This window comes from Anomalospiza imberbis, chromosome 9 (genome assembly GCF_031753505.1).
Source record: "Anomalospiza imberbis isolate Cuckoo-Finch-1a 21T00152 chromosome 9, ASM3175350v1, whole genome shotgun sequence".
In the NCBI taxonomy this organism is placed as follows: domain Eukaryota; kingdom Metazoa; phylum Chordata; class Aves; order Passeriformes; family Viduidae; genus Anomalospiza; species Anomalospiza imberbis.
The window spans coordinates 30,799,357-30,821,819 of record NC_089689.1 but is presented as its reverse complement, the minus strand read 5'-3'; the positions used below and the strand labels follow the sequence as shown (position 1 = coordinate 30,821,819).

Sequence of the window (22,463 nt, the reverse complement as noted above, 5' to 3'; positions counted from 1 at the left end):
TGTGCCAGGAGATGATCAAGGGAAAGGACCTGTGGAATTTTGTTGCTCGTCTCTTCCTGAATATGGGACTAATCCACGACTGGAGAGGATTAAGCCAGGAGAAATGTGCTGGAAATGACTTGGGCCAAAAATAATTTAAGTGAAACATTCTGTCTTATTTTGAATTTTATTTGAATTTTACTGAATTAATTCTTTCTGACTGTGTGAGATCAGCGTTCCACCAAACACATTACCCCTTTTCAGAAGATTTCTTCAGTTTAAAAAGTTTTCAAGCAAAGGCACTTCCAGCCTGGTTTTGGCAGCTGTCAACAACCAACAGTTGGAATCCCAAAGTATTTCCTTAAAATAATTCACCTGCTGGTTGAGCAGGATGAAACCTGTGAGCCTCTGAACCACCAATTTCGTGACTAATGGGATTAAATTTCATAACAACAGCACTGAATTTCTCAGCTAGGAAGGCAACAAATATAAAATATGCGCAGAGCTGTAATTTAGTTTTTACTTTTTTTGTTTCAAACTTGAATTTGGAAAGTGAGAGCTCCAGAATGTGCTGTAAATAAATATTAAAAATGGGGCTTAAACCAAGCAAACATTCAAGGCTGGAAGTTGTCAGCTTTCTGAGCAGGGAACAAGCTGGTTAAAACACAGTTTGTATCTCTTTTTATAGATTCAGTATTCTAAAAGACTCTGTAACTATGGTTGCTGCTGTCTTTCTGTTCCATTTGTGCTGAGCAGAAGAATGGGGATATTTTTTGCACCTTTTGGGAAGGGGGAATGTTTTTACTCCAGGGAAACTTGCTGTGATGAAAGGATGGAAAGGAGAGCTCAACGTGAACTCTGCCCTGCCTTAAATCTATTTCCAGCGGGCAGCACCTGGAGAAGGAAAGCTGTGGATAGCCCAGATCCTTGGGGAAGGTGAGGAGCAGCAGAGGCTGTGCTCCAGCTCGGGTTTAAAGCCAGCCTTTGATGCTCATCCTGCAGAGGGTCTCAGCTTCCTCACACTCTGCTATCAGCCACTGGAAGATGAGGGGTTTTTTTCCTGATGTTTAGTCAGAATTCCCAGTGCTGCTCCTTGTGCCTGTTCCCTTGGCTTTTTCCTGTGCCTGCTGGGGAGGGTCGAGGTGTGTCCTCTCTGCCACCCTCTCAAATGGAGTGACAACACTTTGCTGACAGAGAAGCCAAATCCTGCCTCTCTTTATTGCTGTTTTCCGCTTTTCCTTAGGGTTAAACCCCCATAATTATCATTGAAATAACGGCATTTTAGAACACTTGCTTTGCCCCTACCTTAAACAGCCCGAGAGGAAAGATCCTACGAGGTTGAGGAAAGATCCTACAAGGTTCTGGTTTTGGAGACTTTGTGACAGTTTTTAGTTCTCCCTCTGAATTCCCACATCTTGCTGGACTTGTGTCCATTCCATGCAGCCCATCCCTACAAGTGAGCCCGCTGGCAGAGGAAAAGGAGGAATAAATAAAAATCCTCTGGATGGATCCAGGCCAGTTATTGATAGCAGGGGGCTCCAAAGAAGTGGAGAACATTCCAGGCGGAGCAGCCAGGAGCAGGAGTCCTGGAGCTGGGGCTGGGGGAGCTCAGGTGAGGGGTGAAGGGGGTGGGAGCCGTGGAGGGGCCCCGGAGAAGTCCCTGGCCGTGCCCTGCTGCTCCCTGCGTTCATTCCCTCGGAGCAGCCGCGCTCGGGAGCGTTGGGCTGTTGTTCATCTTCCTGATGCCATCTGCTTTCCTGGGTGGGAGGGAGGAATGGGATCCACTCCAAGCTGTTCCAAATGTTTTTCCCTGGTTGAGGCTGAGGTTCAGATGTTCATGTGCAGCTCCTGACGCCGTTCAGCGGCGCTGGCAGGGCTGGGCTCAGGGCAGTCCTGATGCAGATGGATCCAACGGAGCTGGGGTCACCTCTGGGTGGGGATGGAAAGCTCTGGGGTCACTGCTGCATCCAGAGGCAGTGGAGCTGTCCCTGAATTCCTGTGCTGCATTCCCAGTGGGTTCTGTCTGGATGGACAGAATGCTCCCTCCTCAGCTTTTTTCCCTGCCCTACCCCACTTCTCTCTGGTCCCACATCTTCTCTGTGTCTATCTTAACTGCTGCTGATTTTTCATTCCTTTTTGGATTCTCTCACATCCCATCCCAAATTCTCTTTATTTTCCCTCCACTTAAACAGTGGCCAGAGCCCTGATCTTATTCTCCCTCTTTTCCTGATCCCTGTCCTCATTTTCTGATCCCTGTATTTTTTTTCCCCTTAGGCAGCTGACACTGAGGACAGTGAGATTCTTTTTTGATTTTCTTTCCCAGTTTGCAGTTTTCTGCCTTTAAATCAGTGAATCTCACCACAAAGCTGAGCCTGGGAAACTGAGAGGAGCTTCTGGATGCTTTTTCCTGTTTTTTTTTTTTTTTTTTTTTTTTTCCAGTGGCTCCTCCAGGAGAGTTTTCTGCAAGTGCCTCCCTTGAGTGACAACACTGGAAAACTGTCAAAGGCTGGGAGGTGGGAACTGTGGGGATTGAAATCCCTGCAGCACTTACAGCTCAATCCCAAAATCCTGCAATGCTTTGGGACCTTAAATCCCATCCCATTTCCATGGGCAGGGACACCTCCCACTGTCCCAGGCTGCTCCAAGCCCCAGTGTCCAGCCTGGCCAGGGATGGAGCAGCCACGTTCTGCTCATGGATCCTGACTCCCCACTCAATGGATGGCTGTAAAACAATTCTATTCTTAGGAAAATCCTTTTCTTTCTCCTAAATTTAGTCCTGGTAGGATGAGTTTGCCTTTTTTAAGGCCATGGAGGGATAAAATTTTTATTTTGCCACTGGAGAACTCAGAGAAAGGATGTGTTTAATTAAATATTAACAAAATCCTCTCTGAGTTGTAAGAGCTCAGTACCTGTAGTAAATCAGTAAATTCAGGGTTGTCTTGGAGTCACCCAGCTCCGAGGACTTTAATGGACATAATTCAGTGTATTTTTTGGGTTGGTTTTATTGGTTTTTGGAGGTGACATCCCCATCCCCCCGGGAGCTCTTTCCACTGCCTCCTCCAGGTCTCCCAGAGAGAATCCACATGGACTGAAAAGTGACAGTGTGTCTCAAAACTGAGAAATTACCAATCTGTTAGAAATGTTTCAATAGAAATTAGCATAAAATTGAATAAAAACATTGGTAATATAATCTAAGAATAAATAAAGTTGTTTTGGCAATAGCCAGAGAAAATTGTCAGATGCCAAGGAGTACTGGAGGAACTGGGGACCTCGTGCTGCTGTGGGGACATTGATCCACATTTTTATTTTTCATCATAGTCAGTAGAAAGGTGTCTGGGATAATTTAAATGGAAATAAACTGATGGAATCGTCGGCTGTCCAATGAATTTAGAACAGCTTTAGGAAAAGCCTCAGTTCCTGTGCTGGCACTGTGGGAATGACAAGCGGGGATTGTTCAGTTTGGCTCTGGGGGAAGATCTGGGAAATATCCGATTGGTGCAGTTCAAAAAACCAAGTTAAATCTTTATAAAATGCACCTGTCTGAGGGCTTTGCTCTGGAACTGGTGAAATTCTAATATTGGCAATTCCTGTCAGAATTAATCTGAGTTTTGTAAACTGGGGTTTGGAGGACATTGTAACAACATTCCAAGTGCTGCTGGGAATGTTGTGGCTGCAGTTCCAGGCAGACCTGGGCAGAACCCTCCAGATTTATTTGGATGAGTGGTGGCTTTGCTTTGGTTTGTAGTTGTCCAAACAATTCAATACTTGGTACCTGCTACAGATAATGCCCATAAAATCCTCATTCAGCCCAGGATGAGAAATTCCCTATTTCCCTTCCCCCTGGATTACAGCTCCATGCCTTTGGGCCAGGCTTGAGCTCCTTTTCTGGAGTCACCAGAGCAGGTTGTAAATGGAAATTTGGTGGTTATTTATAAGCTGCTGCCAAAAAGCAAAAGCCCAGAGGCTCTCAGTGCTTGTACCCAGCTAAGGCTGAATCCAGCAGGTGGGTGGATGGTAAATTTATCCAAGGGTTTTGTCCGTGGTTTTTTTAATCTGGCTCCAGGCTGTGGCTCTGGACATCCAGCACTTGTCAAGATTGCTCTGGGGAGGAATCTCAGCCTAAGCTAAATGAGCTGAGACAAGGAAAATCCTTCTGTTTTGTCGGAGTGCTTAGGATAAACAGGGGAAATAGTGAAAAAAATCCCACAGCATATCGTTGTGGCTGAATGAAAAGGAGGTGCCAAAGTCTTCCTGAGCTGTTCTGTCCACAGCTGCAATTCCCAAAGCTCTGCTGTTCCCTTCCCTTAGGAATCCAGCCCTCCTATTCCCCGAGTGGAACAATTTGGTGCAGTTCTGGTGGCTGAGCCCAGTCTACAACGTGAGTGATAAAATTCTCTTGAGAAAGTCATTGCTAAGATTGCATAATTGGGCATTAAAGTTCTGATTATACTTTCCAAACTCTGGGACTTTGTTAAAAACCTGACATTCCAAAGCACTGAATTTCAGTGTTTGACAGCTCAGCTGTGAGAGTTTTTTACAGAACATTTGTACCAGAAGAACAGCATGTTAATTGCCTAAAAAAAAACTGGGACAGATTAATCATGGAGCAGGATACTTGGGAAAATGTAGTTCTAGAGCCCTCTGCTGATGGATTTCCTCATGGAAAGGGTGGCCAGACTTTGGAAGGGGCTGGAGTGGCCATCTCTGGAGGTGACACTCAGTGACAAGGTGGGGATCGGGCACAGCTTGGACACGATGATCCTGGAGGGCTTTTCCATCCTCACTGAGATTCTCCTGGGATTCTCCAACCATCCAAGCAGACATCCTTCCTTTCCATGATGTCCTTGAACATTCTTGCCATTGTCCTGCTCCTTGAACACTCTGGAGGTGTTCCAGCTGAAATATTGGAGGGAGCTCTGCGTGCAGCGTTTGGAGAGCGACCAGCCCGAGCTGGTAACTGGATTTGGAGAAGGAGTTTACAGCCACAAACTGCTCATTATTTTATTCTTTATTTTTACTTTGTTGTTAGAGGTGGAAGCTGGGTTTGTGTCACACAATAAAATCACGGAATTGATCTCCTGAGTGGGAAGGGACCCACAAGGATCATCCAAGTCCAAGTCCTGGCCCCGCACAGGTCTCATTTATTGTTCCTGAGGACAGTTGAAGCAGAGAGAGCTCTGGTAGGGCTTTGTTTTCTCAGCTGTATGAAGCTGAGGCTTTCTGGCACAATCATTTCCTTGGAAAAGGGAGGAGCTGTCCTGGAGCTGCCCTGGGATCTCCCATTTTCCTGTACAAGGGCAGCTGCTCTGGGGGTGACTCTGACAACACCATGGCAAGGGTTGGGAGCCTCCCATTTCCAGGACCAGCAAGGAGGGGATTTAACTTCAGACACAGAGGCTGTGCTGAATTCTGAGTTCTGAATTCTGAGTTCTGAATTCCAAATTCATCTCCCTTTGATGGGGGACCTGGCCCTGACAAAACATGTTTAAAGCACAAAAGAGCAGGAGGCACTGGAGCATTAAAACCCTGGGTATGGGAAGGAAGTGAGGATGTGCCTGCCACAGGTTTCCTCAGGGAAGGGAAATTTCAAGGAAGCACTTGCCAGTGAGGCATTTTATGAGGGAACATTCTCTGGGCAAGCCGTGTCTGCCCCTGGATCCCTGGCAGTGCCCCAGGCCAGGCTGGATGGGGCTTGGAGCAGCCTGGGACAGTGGGAGGTGTCCCTGCCAGGGCAGGGGTGGCACTGAGTGGGATTTAGGGTCCCTCCCATTCCAGGATTCCATGCTAAGGACTGAAATACAGAGGAGACAGGCTCAGGAGTTCCTGGATAATGAGGTGTTTATGGAGATAAATGTCAGGTTTAATGTAAAATCATTTTCTCATATTTGAGCAACCAATCTTCATGACTGCTTGTGGGAATTGTGCCTTTGAGATTTCTCTGGTGCTGACATTCCCTGTACAACCACAGGTTTTGGCATTCCCAGAATCCCATTTACGAGCAGCCATGGAAGCATCTTCCAACACTGCATCCACAGCCAGGAAAGAGGACAAAGGACAAAGAGGAAGGGTGGACAGCAAAATGTTTTGTGCTTTTTTGCCAAAATATAAAGAGCAGAGTGAGCAGGGAAAAGTTTTTGGTTGGGAATGAACAAGGGGAAGAACTAAATCTATGTTTGTGCAGGTGAGTGGAATGTTCCTGTAGGAATTCCTAGAAGAGAGGGTAATTCCATAGTAAGGAAAGGATAATTCCACAGGACAGAAAGGCAGGAAATAATTGTGGAGATGCAGAACTTTAAACCCAGCTGTAGAGCGTTTGGGGAGGTCAGGAAAGAGGGTGGGAGCCAGAGGAGGGGTCGGGGGTGGTGTCTGTGCTTGGAATGGGAGGGGGATGTGTGGAGGGAGGGAATCCAGGAGCATTGGGATGGGGAAGGAAGGAGAGGATGGCCCAGGTGAGAAGTTGTTGCTGGGGAATAACAAAGAGCAGAGAATGTTAAAGAAGGTAAATGAAAGCTGGGAAATAGTGGGAATATCCATAAGAATGGGCACCTGGTGGGATAGAAACTCTCAAGGTACAGTTGGAGTGGAGGGGTTTGGCAGAAAACCGGGCATGGGATCAGAACTGGAATTTTTAATGGTTCAAAAATCCCTGCTTTGTTCAGAAAGGAAAAGGTTCTGTGGCTGGATGGGAACATTTCCCACGCTGAGGGAGCCACACATTTTCCAGGCGGTTTGCTGTGTGCATTCCAGAGATTTGGGAAATACAGAAATGAGCTTGAATCTCCAGTTTGGAACTTCAGTAATACCTGCTCCAGTGGGAATGTCCCATCCCATGGGAGAGAGGCAAGGAAAGGACCCTCATCCCTCAGGACAAGAGGGACCCTGAGGGGCTGGAGCATGTCCAGGGCAGGGAACGGAGCTGGGAAAGGGCTGGAGCCCCAGGAGAGGCTGAGGGAGCTGGGAAGGGGCTCATCCTGGAGAAAAGGAGGCTCAGGGGCCCTTGTGGCTCTGCACAGCTCCTGACAGGAGGGGACAGCCGGGGGGTCGGGCTGTGCTCCAGGGAACAGGGACAGGAGGAGAGGGAACGGCCCCAGGCTGGGCCAGGGCAGGCTCAGGGTGGACACCAGCAGGAATTTCCCCATGGAAAAGGGGGTCAGGGATTGGGAGGAGCTGCCCAGGGAGGTTTGGAGTGCCCATCCCTGGAGATGCTCAAGGAATGTGTGGATGTGGCAGTTGGGGACCTGGCCAGGACTGCTGGGTGGCAGCAGAACTCACAGATCTTAGAGATCTTTTCCAGCCTCAACAATTCCAGGGTTCTGTGATTCCATGTCTGTGCAGAGGGTCAGCTCTCACTGGGAGTCAGAGCTGTCACTTTTAGTTAAAACTCCCTGTCCTGGCTGCAGTCTGTGGTTCCCATTCCCCTCCCTGGCACTGCCAGCCCGGCAGAATGCCCCCCCTTTTCCTGCTGCAGTCCTGTGTCAGGAATAATGCAGCTGGATTGTGATGGAAACCACTGGGAAGTAATTGGGGATTCTGTAGGAACCTGTGAGGAAGAAACCCTGAAGTTTTGTTGTTCCTACTTAAATCCCAATTTGTTTCCGTGGTGCCTCCAGCAGGTAAACGATGTTTTCTCTGCTGTTCCTTTGGAGAGCACTTCCAGCCACTGCTCCCTAAAGCATCAAATAAAGCCCATTTCATCCCAAATTTCACAGCACATCATCTCCTAAACGAAAGGATTACTTCACATAAAAGCTGTGACACATCAAAGATCCAAGCAGAAATGTAAATTCCCTGATTTCCAGACAGCACGCTTCCCCAAGAAATGTCTCTTGTTTATTGGGATTCTCTCCTGCTGAAATGTCTGCAGGGTGAGCTGTCAGAGTGATTGGAATTTCTAGCAATTAACGGCATAATGATTAATTTTCAACATGTGTCACTAATGTGCAACAAATTACTGGAATTCTGTCACTTTTATAAAAAGAATCCGGGGTTTTCCTTGAGGTTGTGCAAGAATTGCCTGTAGGGAGAACAGGACACAGAATATTGATAATCAAACCAACCCCAACAACTGCTTTTGCTGCCACTAAAATGCCTTTGCAATTGGAGTCATCATCATCTAGGATTATCCAAAACCATTTACTCAGAAAAGCTCCTTCAGGTAGGAATTTCAAGGAGGGAATTTGGGAATTTGGAGGCAAGGCCAATCGTAACCTTTGGAATCAATGAATATCTTATCAGAAAAGATAAAGGCTTGCCTTTATATCCCAAAGGTGTGAGGTCTGGACATTCAAACCTGATACTTGGTAGAAATAATTATTCAACTTTACTTCGCCCTTTTTCTGCACCTTTCCCAGATCTCAAGGTGTTCAGGTCTCCAGGGATCTCCCAGGACTTGCAGCAAAGCCAGGGGAGCTTCCCCTCATTAATGTTCCCAGGAGACAAAAGCTGAAATCTGATTTTTCATGCTTGGTTATTTTATTTTAGGATTAGCCAAATCTGAATGTGAACCTGAATGCAGACCATTGTAATGGGGACATAATGAAGAGAATTCAATTACCAGCATCAAATGGCATTTCTGGGGGAGACACGCTGCTTATCTGGGAATTTCTGAGCAGGAAAACAATTCAGATAATATTGCACACCCTTCTCTTTGATAAGACCAATTCCCCTTTGGAAGCTCCCTAATCATTCTGTTATTGTGACTTTAGAGCCAGAGTTCCTTAATCTTTTACGAAGGTTAATGAAGACTACTACCAATGGCTTCTACAACCGGAATAAATCTTTAATTTTGCATTTCCAATTAGGAGCAGAACAGGGACATTCCCGCCTCCCTCACCTGGCTCAGGGGGGAAGTTTGGGACAAAATGCTTCTTGCTTCTAAACAGGGTGTGGAAAAGTGGAACTTGGATGAAGTGGAGAGACTTCTAGTGGAGAATCCCAGGATTCCTAAGGCTGGAAAAGCTTTCCAAGGTCCCTGAGTCCAACCTGTGACTGATTGTCTCCGATGTTTTTTTGGGACATCGAAGATTCCACCCCCCTGCCATGGCAGGGACACCTCCCACTGTCCCAGGCTGCTCCCAGCCCTGTCCAGCCTGGCCTTGGGCACTGCCAGGGATCAGCTGGTTCCACAGCTGCTCTGGGAACCTGTGCCACCCTGCCAGCCAGGAATTCCTTCCCGTTATCCCACCTATCCCTGCCCTCCGGCAGTGGAAAGCCTTTCCCTGGCTCCTGTCCTCCTTGCTCCATCCCTCTGCTCACCCTGGGCTCTCTCCAGCAGCTCCAGCTCCTCCCTGTGCTGGGACAGGGCTGGGGCAGCTCTTCAGGTGAGGTCTCACCTGGGCAGAGGGGCAGCATCCAGGCTGGGAATGCTCCTTCCCCTCGGGATGTCTCCTGGGGAAATCAAGCAGATTGCTCAGGAAGAGCGACGCTGTTTTTCAGGCAGAGAATAAGCAGATTGCACCTCATCAGAGGCCTTTTCTGAATGGGAAAATGGGGAGGAAATGCAAAACAGCAGCAAGGACTGATGTCAGAGCTTACATAAGCACAATTCCCATGTCACGCGCACGGGATTACGGCTGGAGACAAATGTTTGGGATGAAGAATGCAAGGTAGAGGTAGTGAGAGTTACACAACTCCCAGAGCAAAGAAACAAAGTGCTGAAAACTCCCAGCGTTCGTGCAAAGCTGGTGCCCACAAAGCTGCAGCTCACAGAAAGGTGAGCAGCAAATTTAAAAACCAAAGTCTGGATGAGGAGGTGGCCAAGCTGTAGAAAGGTTCCACGTGGCTGTAAATGCAGAGAGAACCTTCCTCCGTTCCTTCAAGGCTCTGAATTATTAGCAGGGTTGTGTTTCTAATTGAAATGTGGTGCTGGAAATGAAGATGGCTCCGAGAGCTTTGAAGTTCCCTGATTATTGCAGTGACCCAGACTGCAACTGGACACTGTGGAAATCAGCCAGGCAGCCCACAGAGTTAATTAAAGGGAAGAAAGGAAACACAAGTGGATAACACAAGTGGATGTCTGGCCAGTGGCAGGAGAATATCCATGGGGAAAAGGCTTTGGGCATAAGGAAATTTGAGGGTTGTTTTCTTTTTTAATTCCAACCTTAAGCTCAGCTTTGTTCCATTTCTTATGTGTAGTCCCCGTTATCAAATCTCTTTTTGCAGAGAAAATGTAAATTCTGGGGTATTGGAACAAACTGGGAAATTCCCAGTGCCCTCCTTAGGTCAGAGGAGGGAGCAGCTGCCCTGGAACCCCCCCAGGAATCCTGGTAAATGCTCCAGAAAGGGCTCCTGCTTTCCAAACAAGTCCTTCATGGGATTTGGCGAAACGAGAGATGTACTTTAAAGAAGGGGAGGTTTAGATTGGATTCTTTGTTGGAGATTTAGATGAGACACTGGGAAGGGATTCCATGTTAATGGTGCTGATTGTGCTGCTAAAAGAGAAAGAAAGCAGGAGCAGAAAACCCATCCCTTTTGTGAGACGTGTGACACTGAGGAGAATTCCCTGCTGCTCTGGAAATAATCCCTATTTTCTGAACCCTCTGGCAAATGTTTTACTGCTCATTCCAGCCCCGCCACGCTCCCATCCACACTTCCAAGTTCTTGGTTTTCAGCATTTCTCAGTAACTTTCTAGCTCTGACAGATCCCTGCAACTGGGATTTCTTGGAGTTTTCTGAGTGAAATGGGAAGGGCAGGAGGGGTTTGATGTTTGCTGCCCAGTCAGGCAGCTCAGGCTGGTCCCTGAGAGCCCAGAACCTGCTGCCTTTGGCCCTGGTTGAAGTTTGGCTCTGGTTATTCTGGTTATTTACTGAATTTTGGCTCTGGTTGTGGCACTGCAACAATTCCCTGAGATACCAGCACTTCTGTGAAGTGTTCCGTGGAAAACTTGTTTGGGAGAAAAATTAAATCCATCATTAACGTATCCTGCAAACCAGCAAATTAAAAATGGATTTATCCTGCCAATCACACAGAGGCCACCTCTGGAGCTTTTTGTAGCAGCATTTTCACCACCTCTGCTCTGCACCCCCAGCTGGACTCTTCAGGAGATCCCAGAATTCCAGAATGGCTGGGGTTTGGAAGGGATCTTAAATTTCATCCCATCCCACCCCTGCCATGGCAGGGACACCTTCCACTGTCCCAGGCGGCTCCTGGGACACTTTTAGGGATCCAGGGTCAGCCACAGCTTCTCTGGGAATTCCATCCCAGCCAGGAATTCCTTCCCAAGGCACTTGGAATGTTGGAATTTGTTGAGCTGTTTCATCCCTTCCTTAAATCAGCTGGGTGAACCTGCAGCAGTTTTCTCAGTCTTTCCAGCAGGTGAGGGAAATGTCTTCTCCTGTGACTCCTGATATCCAGGGATTAGTGTTTTCCTGCACAAAAGATCCATGAATCGAGAAGGGATTGTAATTTATTGTAATTGATTTCCATAAAGCTCCTGTTTTCCTCAGAGGAAGGAGTTTCTTTGTAAGACAATAAACTGCAGGAACTGATAATGAGCTGCTTGCTGGAGCTGAAAAGGAGCAGGTTATTTTATGCTGCTTTCCTCATTTATCTGTGTTTATTCAAGAAATAATCTGATTTTTGTGCTCTTTTGGAGGCTCTGATCTTCCTGTGTGATGTGTGATGTGGAGCAATGACCCCAGGGCTCGGCTGTGGGGAATTTTATTTCTTAAATGGGGAAAAGCACCGAGCTCTGGTGCTTCCAGGGGGAGTGGAAGAGGGATGAGGAACCCCTGGCAGGGATTAAGGAATGGATCGAGCTGCTGTGTCCCTGACTCAGCTCAGTCAGGGGGTGGCTCCTGGACTGAGACTTTTCCATCAGCAACCACCAGCACCAAGGAAAGGACCTCTGAACTTCAGGACAGAGCAAAATGTAGGGAAGGAAAGTGTAATTACCAAAGCTGGAATTAGTCCAGGGTAGGAATTAATAATGCTGAAATTAATAAAATGTTTAATTACCATGAGCCCACAGGGTGTGAAATTCTACTCCTTTCAGTCGTGGCCCAGGTCCTTCCATTCCATACTGGTGCTTGCTACAAAAAGCTTATTTTTGCTTTATTAGGACTAATTTAGTGCGTTTTTTTTCCTAAATACAACTCAAAACCTTGGCAGTGGTTTGGAAAATGGGAGTTGAAGGTTGAGTCCTCCTTGCCTTTGTGGTAAATACATTTCAGGACAGCCTGGTTTGTCCAGAATGTTTAAGTAACTGCTAAAGGTGTCCAGGATGGATTTAGGGACTGATTGACATGTTCCAAATCTGCTTTTGGAGCGTTCCCTCCAGCCTGAAGTGGTTTGTTCCACAAGGAGTAGGACACTGTGTAAAGTTACTCACTGAGTTAGGGCTGCCCACGCACGCTGGGGGTGAGGGAGGGTGTGCACCACTGGGGTTGAGGGTGGGAGAAGTTTGGGAAAACTTCCTGGATGCGTATTTTAGTGCAGGAAAAGGAATGGATTTTGCTAAATCCCCTCTTGGAGGTCCCAGCAGAGCCTGGTGGCACAGGAGGAGCAGGAATGGTTTGGGATCGCTCTGTAGCCAAGGGTTCCATCCCTGCTTTCCTCAGCTGCTGCAGGAGCCCGTGGGAGCAGCTGTGGGAGCTCTGCTGGTGTGGGGGATCCAGGGATAATGCCCATCTCCCATGGGAATCACACCCAGGTGCCTCCACCTGCATCCCTGCCAGCTCTGAGCCAGAGGCTCTGTGCTTCCATGGATGGGTTTAGATTCCGTGCCTTCCCATTTTCCCATGAAAGCCAGGCTTGTGGCTGGGCTTGGTGTGTTCCCTTCCACCCCAGAGCAGGGAACAGCTGCAGGGTCCAGGTTTTCTCATTGCACTCCCAATCCCACCTTCCCATTCCAGCAAGGTGCCGCAGACACCGCACGACGCACGCTCCGGATATCCCTGGGGAAAGCTGCTTTTAATGAGCTGCAATCCGGAGGATAACTCCCAAGAACATTCCCCCAAAACGCTGCTGAAATCCCGTTTTTCCTCCCTTTTCCCCTCAGTATGCTGCTTGGAGATGACAAGCAAAAGGAAGCTCATCGGCCGCCTGGTGCCGTGCCGGTGTTTCCGCGGGGAGGAGGAGATCGTCTCCGTGCTGGATTATTCCCACTGTGGCCTGCAGCAGGTGCCAAAGGAGGTCTTCAACTTCGAGAGGACCCTGGAGGAGCTTTACCTCGATGCCAACCAGATTGAGGAGCTTCCCAAGGTAATCCATGTCCTGCTGGGGTGCCAGGGCAAAGCCTGGAATGTGTGCCCGGCTCTGGGGCTGCTGGAGCGCCTGGGGACAGGTGGAGATGGGAGCTCCAGGAATATTCCTTGGAATCGGGGCTGGACTGGGAGGAGAAGGGACTCCTGCTCCTTCTTCACAGCACAGGAATGGGGCAGCTTGGAGCCTGAAACTGGGAAAAACAATTCTCCAAAAGAAACGGTTCTGGCCCTGGAAATTCCTGTGGTATCCAGTACCTGGATCAGGAGCCACCACTGCCTTTGGATCCTCTCCATCCTTGCTTTTCCTTCAGGATCAGCCCTTTATCCCTGAGGGACATTCCTGGGGATGCCAGGGCTGTCCCCTGTGTCAGGACCAGCCCTTTACCCCTGTGGGACATTCCTGGGAATGCCACTGCTCTCCTCCCTGTCAGGACCAGCCCTTTACCCCTGTGGGACATTCCTGGGAATGCCAGTGCTCTCCTCCGTGGCAGGACCAGCCCTTTATCCCTGTGGGGCATTCCTGGGAAATGCCAACTGTCCAAGCAGGTGTTTCATAACTGCCCTGAGGTCATCCAAGCCATCCTTCCCATGTAAAACTCCCCTTCTGGAACCTTCCAATCCGTTCTCCTGCTGATCAATGTCTGCTATAAGGAATTAAAAGTTACTGCAAACAAAATGTTCTGGAAACAAAAGAGGGAAAGGGGGAGAAACCAATTAATGGCAGGTGCAGGCTCCATAATGAAGCATGAAGGGATGGGATCCAGGCCATAATGGAATTTTTCTCCACAGTAATGAAAGATGCCTACAAATCTTTAATTAAACACTGCTTCATTCTCCATCATCTCACAGCAAATTTCCCATTTCTGCAGCACAGACTTTGTCAAAATTCCATTTACAAAAGTACAAAATGGGCTTTTTCCAAGCCATGGGGTTGCTTTGCTGGGATGTGATGGTTCATTGCTTGAGAGGCCTCACTCCATGGAGGAATTCTGCACAGATGGTGGGGCAGGGCCACCAAAATCCCTTTATTTTCATGGAAAAATGCTGTGGAGAGCTGCCTGAGCTCTCCTGGAGACGCAGCACAGAACCAGCTGGGTTCTATCCCCAGAAATCCCAAATGGATCCTGGGGAAAACCTGCTCAGGAAGCCCGGAGGTCTCTTCTTCTTCCCCTTCTTTCTTCTTCTTCCTTTTCTTTCTTCTTCTTCCTTTTGTTCTTCCTCTAATAGTAATAAAAATAATAAATTCCCTTCTTTCCCTTCTGCTACTGAGGAATACTGGAAGTGTCTCATTTAGGGAGGGATTTTTGGGATATTTGGGCTGGGCCTCTTGGAATGATCAAAGTGTTTCAAAAAATAAATATATCAGAGCAAGATGTCAGAATCCTGTATGGAAAAAATGCAGACCAAAGGGAAGAGGTCCAAAATGCTGAAACTGGGATGAAGGTGATAATTTTGATTTAGAGTAAATTGAGTTTAACATAATCTTGGCCATGTAGAAGAGAAGATTAATGGCAGAGTTAATAGCACTCATCGGTTTTTGTCTTAAGCCTTTATTAATTGTTACCAGGAATTCAACAGCTGAAATAATTCCTTTATCAAATTTTCTGCTCGAGGTGTTTTTGCTGCAGAGCTCAAGGCTTTTTTTTTCATCACTGAACTAATATTCCAGGAGAGAAAATGCCTTTTTTTCCCCCCATGAAACTGGCACTGTATTACTTAACAACTTAACAACTTTTGTGTTATACATTAAATTCTACCATTCTCTCCTCCCTCTGTAAATGTGTTTTCAAAGAATTTATTCCAGAGGAAATTTTTGGTCATTTTCTGTTCTTTGCCAAATATTCTGTGCCCCTGATATTGCAAAATTCTTTTGAATCAAAACTCTTGATCATGTTTTATTGTTTAATGAAGAAACAATTTAGTTAAGTCCAGCTCTATTTTAATTTCATATGATGTTCTAGAGTCCAGTAAATTATTTTACATTGATGCCTTAAACTCGTTCTGCCTGATTTTATTTTTGCTTTTGTTTTAGGTATCATAATGATGATTCTTTTCCTGCAGATTTTTAGTTCTTCATTTCTTGTATTTCTCTGGTTTATTAAGGATTTACAAGATGTTTTTATACTTCTAACTCTCTTTTTTGGTTAAATCCAGCAAAGTCTTTTTATTCTCTTTGCCTTTTACTTCATTCTCCTGCTGCAAAAAATCCTTTATTTGTATGAGTCAAGTGAATTGATGACTAATAAAGGGAAAATTGATCTGGGTGAGAGTGGAGTCATTGGAATCAGCATCCAGAAAAACATGAGTGGGCTGGAATTCTCCCCAGAGGTGCAGAATAAAACCCTGATTTCATAACTCAGAGCTTGGTAGCATCACTTGGATTTGGTCTGAGAGGAATTAGAGTTGTTCATGGGCAGAGGGAATGATGATTCCAACAAAATCCTGATGGCCAGGGAGCTCTGGAAACTGGGAAAAACATCTGTTAAGCACCCAGTGGGTGGAAAAAAAAGCAATTTTGGGACCTCATTCCCACATTCTATGTCTCATATTCCCTCTGGTGCAACAGCACTTCATGAAATCATTCCAGACGGAAGATTTTTAATTGGGCTTCTCCCTGCAGCACTTCCAAAGCCTCGGGTGTGTCCAGGTGGGGTCAGAACTCCGAGTTCCCAGCCTTCCTCAGCTCCCAAAGGAATTCCTGGTGAAAACTGGGGATCCACTTCTATAATATTGGAATTTTGGGCAGGGATTTCAAGGAAGTATCCTTTGGATAGCACCAAAGCATTTTTTAATCTTGAGGATAATTACTTAATCTGAATGCAGTTACGGTAATTTAAAATCTGCCATGAAATTTAATTATGAAATCAAATATTTTAATTCCCCGGGAGGCACAAAAATTAGGGAATTTCTATGACAAATATGAAACACACCAATAAATATGGATTATATGCAGTGAAATCAGAATCGCAAGATATTGACTGCAATGAATTTACAGCTTTTGAGTGGCTTTGAACATCCCTGCTCCCCATGACCCGTTTGTCTTATCCCTGCCAACCGTGGGAACACCATCCCAAAAACCCCACTGGGAGGGTTGAACTCTGCTGTGGCCAGCGGGGCTTTGTGCTGTTTGAGTGTCAGTAACTGTGGGAACCCAGGACATCCCTCTGGCTGCCCTGGCTGTCTCCAGACCCTGGCAGGGGGCTCGGAGACCTTGGCACAAAGTCAAAAACACCTGTGGCATTGATTTTAGCCCGTGGAAAAAACTGCCAACTTTGTGTGAGGAATTACAAGCCACAAGGGTTTGAGTATCAAATATCAATTTGAATAGGGTGATATTTGAACTAACACAGGGTGGAAAAGTAGAATTTTGGGAATTTTAAAATGGGGTTCAAGGGGGTACAAGGTGGAGGAATTTGGGCGTGTCCTGGCCTTCTTCTCCTTCATCTTGCTCTCCATGTCTTGGTGTGATGGTGGCAGTTTTCTATTGGTTCAAGGCAGAGATTCACAGTCTAACATAGGTGATAGGAATTGGTAATAAATTGTAAACATACACACGTAGTTTGGAGTATATAATGTGGGAGCCGCCCAGGGCTCGGGGCAGAATGCCATGGCCTCCTTGGTAGCCAGAGCTGGGCAGGTCAGAGAAGGAATGTTATAGGTAAGAAGAAATAAACAACCTTGAAAGTGCAATCGGAGCATTCCAGGCTCCTTCTTCAGCTGCACGGGCTGGGAAAGGACTGTCACACTGCTGGGGTCCCGACAGGCTGACCCCGACAAGTAACGATCCCAAATGGAATTTTTTTTTTTTTTTTTGTCTCCCCATGGAAACCCTGGAACAGCAACTGTTCAACTGCCAAGCCCTGCGGAAGCTGAGCATCCCCGACAACGACCTGTCCAGCCTCCCGACGTCCATCGCCAGCCTGGTCAACCTCCGTGAGCTCGACATCAGCAAGAATGGTGAGGGCTTGACGCTGTTGAGCCAGGGACGGGCGAAACAACTCGCACGATTTCAGAAGGCAAAATGAGAGTTTATTCAAAAGTACTTCTCTCTTTTATAGAGAACATCGTGAACGTTAATTCCATTGGTCTTAGAGTAAAAGCATTTCACGTGATTGGTACACTGGACTTAGGTCAGTGTGGCAGAACAGATCTATAAACAATATGAATGGAAATCTGTTGTGATGCACTAAATAGCTATTTAGTTGTTGTTTTGCACTGGGTGATTGGGAATTTGCACAGAGTAGTTTTTATATTGCACTGTGTCACATTGGTCTATCCCACACACCTTTCCCTTCCTTCCCCCAAGCCTCAGGTGTGATGGGCTCTCCCTGACCTGCTCCCCCCTCCCCTTCTCCTCACCTGTGTCCCATTGGATGTGGCCCCTCGGTTCTGCCCCACCCCACTTTTCCCTCGGCTCAAAACCCCCCGGGACAAGACATTCGTCCTCTCTCTTCTGGACACTACCAGACACCTCAGCCTCTGTTACCCCTGAGGTGTCACCTGGATCTGAGGTGGCTCCTTTAGAATAAACAGGATTTAGTCCCGAGGAGAAGAGCGCCTTTCGTCTTTTACCTGTGTCCATGTAGGATTCCCACCCCGTGCTCAGAGGGGACCAAAGGGAATTCCTACAGCTGGCACCCAACGTGGGGCTCCAACGCACGACCCTGGGATTATTTAGTGCATCACAACAGAAAGCAAGATAATAGATTGTTTACATCCCTCTTGAACTTTTTCCCAGGTTTAGCCTGGCAGAAATCTTTCTCTTTTTCTCTCTGACTGAACTGAGAATATCCACAAGGGCTCCCAATCCCCAGGATCCCCCCCCAAAAAACTGGGAGCTGAGACAAAGCTTTTCCTCCTCGCAGTGCAGAAATTCATGCTCTGTCTCAGGTTTCCCGCCCAGCGCTTTAGGGGAGGGTCTGCGCAAATCCAGCTCTGGTTTTTCCTTTAAAAATTCGAGTTTTCTTCAGTATCCTGTGCTCTGGGGGCTTCTGCCCAGCTGGGAATAGGAATGTGAGGCCAGTTTTCCATGCACTTAGGAGCATTCCACTTCCAAAGGGGTTCAGAGCTTGCTGGGCTCTTGTGTGGGGGACTTGAACAATTCCCAGGATTTATCTAGACTGGTTTGCTGCTGTGCATTCCCAATTCTGCATTTTCATATTGATGGGCCTAAAAACCTTTGCTGTCTGAGCTCGAGGGTCTTAGTTTTTTAAAAATGAGGCTTAGGAACTCCTGGAAGTGTCGGGAAATTTCCTGTCAGGGGAGGTCTGGAGCCTGAGAGGATTCTGTGAGAGAAAAACAATTTGGGAAGGGATGAAGGCACAAATCTCAGCACAAATTATGTCACTGTTAATTCTGGAACATTATATAAATCAAGCAGTAGCTGAAGAGTAATAATTTTGTATTTTTATGTATTTATTTAGAGCATCACCTTTTCGATGCTAATTCCAAACTCTGTTTCCTTCCTGCTCGAGCTGAAGTCTGAGCTGGAAATCCCAGTTAAGCACTTATGAACAAACCAGGCTGAACAGTTTTCTTGTAGATAATATTTGTCTGTTTCTAATAAATATTTTTGTGTATCTAACACTCTTTCCATGTTTTTTTTAGGAATCCAAGATTTCCCAGAAAACATTAAGTGTTGTAAGTGTTTAACAATAATCGAAGCCAGCGTCAACCCCGTGTCCAAGTGAGTACCAGGAGCTCATTTTGCTCATTCCAAGGGCACAAAATGAGCTGAGAGCTTTTTACCCAGTCCTTTTGCAGGGTTAATCTGAATGTCTTTCTAATTGTTTAAATTGAAACAATTTAAATACTTCCTCATTTAAACCCAGAGTGGGTTTGTCTGAGATCTGAGTACTCTGTTAGTGCCAGTCAGGCTGGGCAGTCTCTGATCACAGGGGTGAGGCTTCACCTGGACACTTGGCCAGCCCTTATTCCTTATTCCTCCCAAAATCTTGCAAAAAATAGCAACAAAAAAAAAAAAGAGTTGTAAATCCAGGATTTACAAAGTGGAGTGAAGGGGAGAAAGGGTGAAATGTTGATGTTTCAGTTTAAAAAAAATAGAGAGAAAGGAAGAGGGGCAAAGAATGAGAGGAAAAAAAGGAGAGAAGGAGAAAGAGAAGAGAAGAGAAGAGAAGAGAAGAGAAGAGAAGAGAAGAGAAGAGAAGAGAAGAGAAGAGAAGAGAAGAGAAGAGAAGAGAAGAGAAGAGAACTTTGGTTTAAATCCCTCAAGCAGGAAGGGAGAAAAGGCTGCTGTCCCCTGAATGTGCCAGACCATTGCATTTCCTGTTTGTAGCAATGCAGTGAAGATGGGAATGGGCAAAAATGTCTGTTAAAAGTGAGTTCTTCAGGAGAATTTGGGTAGAAGAAGTAGGTGAAAGTCACCTTTCTGCTTCTAAATATACATTGTTATTATCTCCATGGCAACTCGGGGTGAGCATTAAGGTTTGCTCTGTTTTTTTAGGCTGCCAGATGGCTTCACACAACTTCTAAATTTGACCCAGCTCTATCTAAACGATGCCTTTTTGGAGTTTCTTCCAGCTAACTTTGGAAGGTAAGGATGAGTCACCGCAGCACATTCCTCTGCTTGAACCCGGCTCAGGCTCCGAGGGACAGGCTCAAAGCTGGCTCCCCTTGGCAAGCTGAGCACAAAACGCTGAGATTTTGGCTTTTCAGCCCTGTTCTCATGAGTGAGTGTTGAGTCAGCAGGAACGGGGTGGTGAGCTGATGGAGTCTGGGGAGAGGTGAGGGCCAGCAGGGCTTGCAGAGACTCATCCCTCTGCAGTGACTCAGCTGTGGCAGGGCCAGAGGCAGCAGGTTTCTTCTCAGGTCCCCTCCTGGTGACAAAGGGACAGGAGGGTGAGGAGCTGTGGCTCGGAAGGGCAGGAAGAAGTGGCTGAGGGTGGTGGAGCAAGCGAAGGTGAAATGTGGAAGCAGAACGAGGGAGAGGAGTCCAGAGACAGCGGGGCAGGAGGGGTGGGGAGCGAGGGCAAAAATAAACCCAGCGAGATCAGAGCCAAAAATGTTAGGTAAGGACAGAGCAGAGGTGGTAGGGACCAGAGTGTGGTGGGTTTGGCTGGCCAATTAGAGGTTTCACCAGCTTAGAGATTTCACCAATTAGAGGTTTCACCAGGTTAGAGATTTCACCAGTTAGAGGTTTCACCAGTTAGAGGTTTCACCAATTAGAGGTTTCACCAGGTTAGAGATTTCACCAATTAGAGATTTCACCAATTAGAGGTTTCACCAGGTTAGAAATTTCACCAGGTGGGAGATTTCACCAATTAGAGGTTTCACCAATTAGAGATTTCACCAATTAGAGGTTTCACCAGGTAAGAGATTTCACCAGTTAGAGATTTCACCAATTAGAGGTTTCACCAGCTTAGAGATTTCACCAGGTGAGAGATTTCACCAATTAGAGGTTTCACCAGGTAAGAGATTTCACCAGGTGAGAGATTTCACCAATTAGAGGTTTCACCAGGTTAGAAATTTCACCAGTTAGAGGTTTCACCAATTAGAGGTTTCACTAGGTAAGAGATTTCAACAGGTTAGAGATTTCACCAATTAGAGGTTTCACCAATTAGAGGTTTCACCAGGTAAGAGATTTCACCAATTAGAGGTTTCACCAATTAGAGGATTCACCAGGTAAGAGATTTCACCAATTAGAGGTTTCACCAATTAGAGGTTTCACCAATTAGAGGATTCACCAGGTAAGAGATTTCACCAATTAGAGATTTCACCAGTTAGAGGTTTCACCAGGTAAGAGATTTCACCAGTTAGAGGTTTCACCAATTAGAGGTTTCACCAGGTTTTTAGGTCTCCCAGCCCCTGCACCAGCTGCTGTGGTGGGTTCGGTGCTGGCCACTCACCAGTGCACTCACCTCCTGCTGGGAGACAGGAGTAGGAGGAAGGCAAAGCAGGCTCAAAACCCCAAAAGGATCTAAAGAAAATTTTGTTTACAGTAATAGAAGGTAAAAAGTAGTAAGAATCGAACCAAACCCTTCAGAACACTTCTCCTCCCCCCACAAGCTGTTCTTTTCCCAGTGGACACAGAGTTAACCCAATTCCCACGGGAGCTGGGGGTCCCCACCCTGCACAGCCCTGGCAGAAATGGGGAGTTTTTCCCACTGGGAACTGCTGGAACTTCTGCCCTTGGATTGTCCCCCTGGGCGAGGAGCTCAGGAGACAAAAGATCAGCAGAGCAAAGCTGTGGTGTTGCCACACAACTCACCCAAGCCCAGCTTTAGGCTGATCCCTGGAGCCACTTGGGTGAAAGTGTTATTATTTTTTTTATCTATTATTAATTATTTTATTTATTATTATTTTGTTTATTATTGTTTTATTTATCTATCTATTATGTATGGGAACGTTAGCTCAGCTCTCCAAACCAAATGACAAAATGTGACAAAATCCTGCTGGGAGTGATGCTGGGCTGCTCAAGCCTGGGGAGATAAAAATGCTGGGGATTATTATTATTATTATCATTATCATTATTATTATCATCATTATTATTATTAATGTTATTGTTAATGTTATGAATAATGTTATTATTATTGATGTTATTGTTATTAACTCTATATTATTATCATTATTATTACTATAATAATTATTATTATAATCACATCCCCTGGGCCAGGTCTGAGCACCTTTGAGAAACACAAAACACCAGCGGGAGGAAGGGAATTGTTTGCCTGTGAGGAGTGTGTGGAATGCCAGGATAAGCCCTAATTCCTAATTTTGGGTCAGACCTAAATCCAAATATCCAGGAGAAGGGGTGGCTGGAGCCCTCAGTGTGGTGTTTGTACCCATCCTGCTCTGGCAGAGCCCTGCCAGGGATTAGGCTGATAATTTTGGGATTAAGGACAGGTTTAGGACCCAAATCTTTTAGCAGAAAACATTTTATTCCACAAGTACTGACTTTATATGAACTAAGTGACTCTAATTCCTTTATTATTGCCATTATTTCCCTCCTCCCTGATCTATTTGACCTTGCACTTACAAACCTTGTTTGTTTTTTTTCTTGGTTTTGTTTGGGTTTGTTTTTTTTTTTTTCTTTTTTTTTTTTGTTTGCTCCTTCCAAACTTCCCAACTTTCCCTGTGTTTGCCTTGCTGGAATCATGAATAAAATGAATTTAAAATTGCTGGGAACACCTGATAAGTACCAGAGCTTTTCAGAAGAATTCAGATCAGGGCAGACATTGCATTACAGAAATTATTTGGCTCTGATTTTTGTCCCACAAGAACTGGACATTGGATTATTTTGCATAAAACAGACTTCTTAAAAT

At 46.2% G+C, this 22,463-nt stretch overlaps 1 protein-coding gene across 10 annotated transcripts in view; it reads left to right on the top strand.

The window, feature by feature from the left end:
- Positions 1 to 22,463, top strand: part of LRRC7 (leucine rich repeat containing 7) — a 107,391-nt gene that overhangs the window by 30,984 nt on the left and 53,944 nt on the right. For 9 of the 10 annotated variants that reach the window (XM_068198985.1, XM_068198986.1, XM_068198981.1 and 6 more), the window contains exons 2-5: positions 12,978 to 13,180; positions 17,022 to 17,139; positions 18,790 to 18,868; positions 19,646 to 19,735. In XM_068198985.1, coding sequence (XP_068055086.1) covers positions 12,978 to 13,180; positions 17,022 to 17,139; positions 18,790 to 18,868; positions 19,646 to 19,735 — 490 coding nt within the window. Of the gene's footprint in view, positions 1 to 6,384; positions 6,429 to 12,977; positions 13,181 to 17,021; positions 17,140 to 18,789; positions 18,869 to 19,645; positions 19,736 to 22,463 lie in introns of those variants that run through there. The other variant, XM_068198983.1, reaches the window with a different exon arrangement.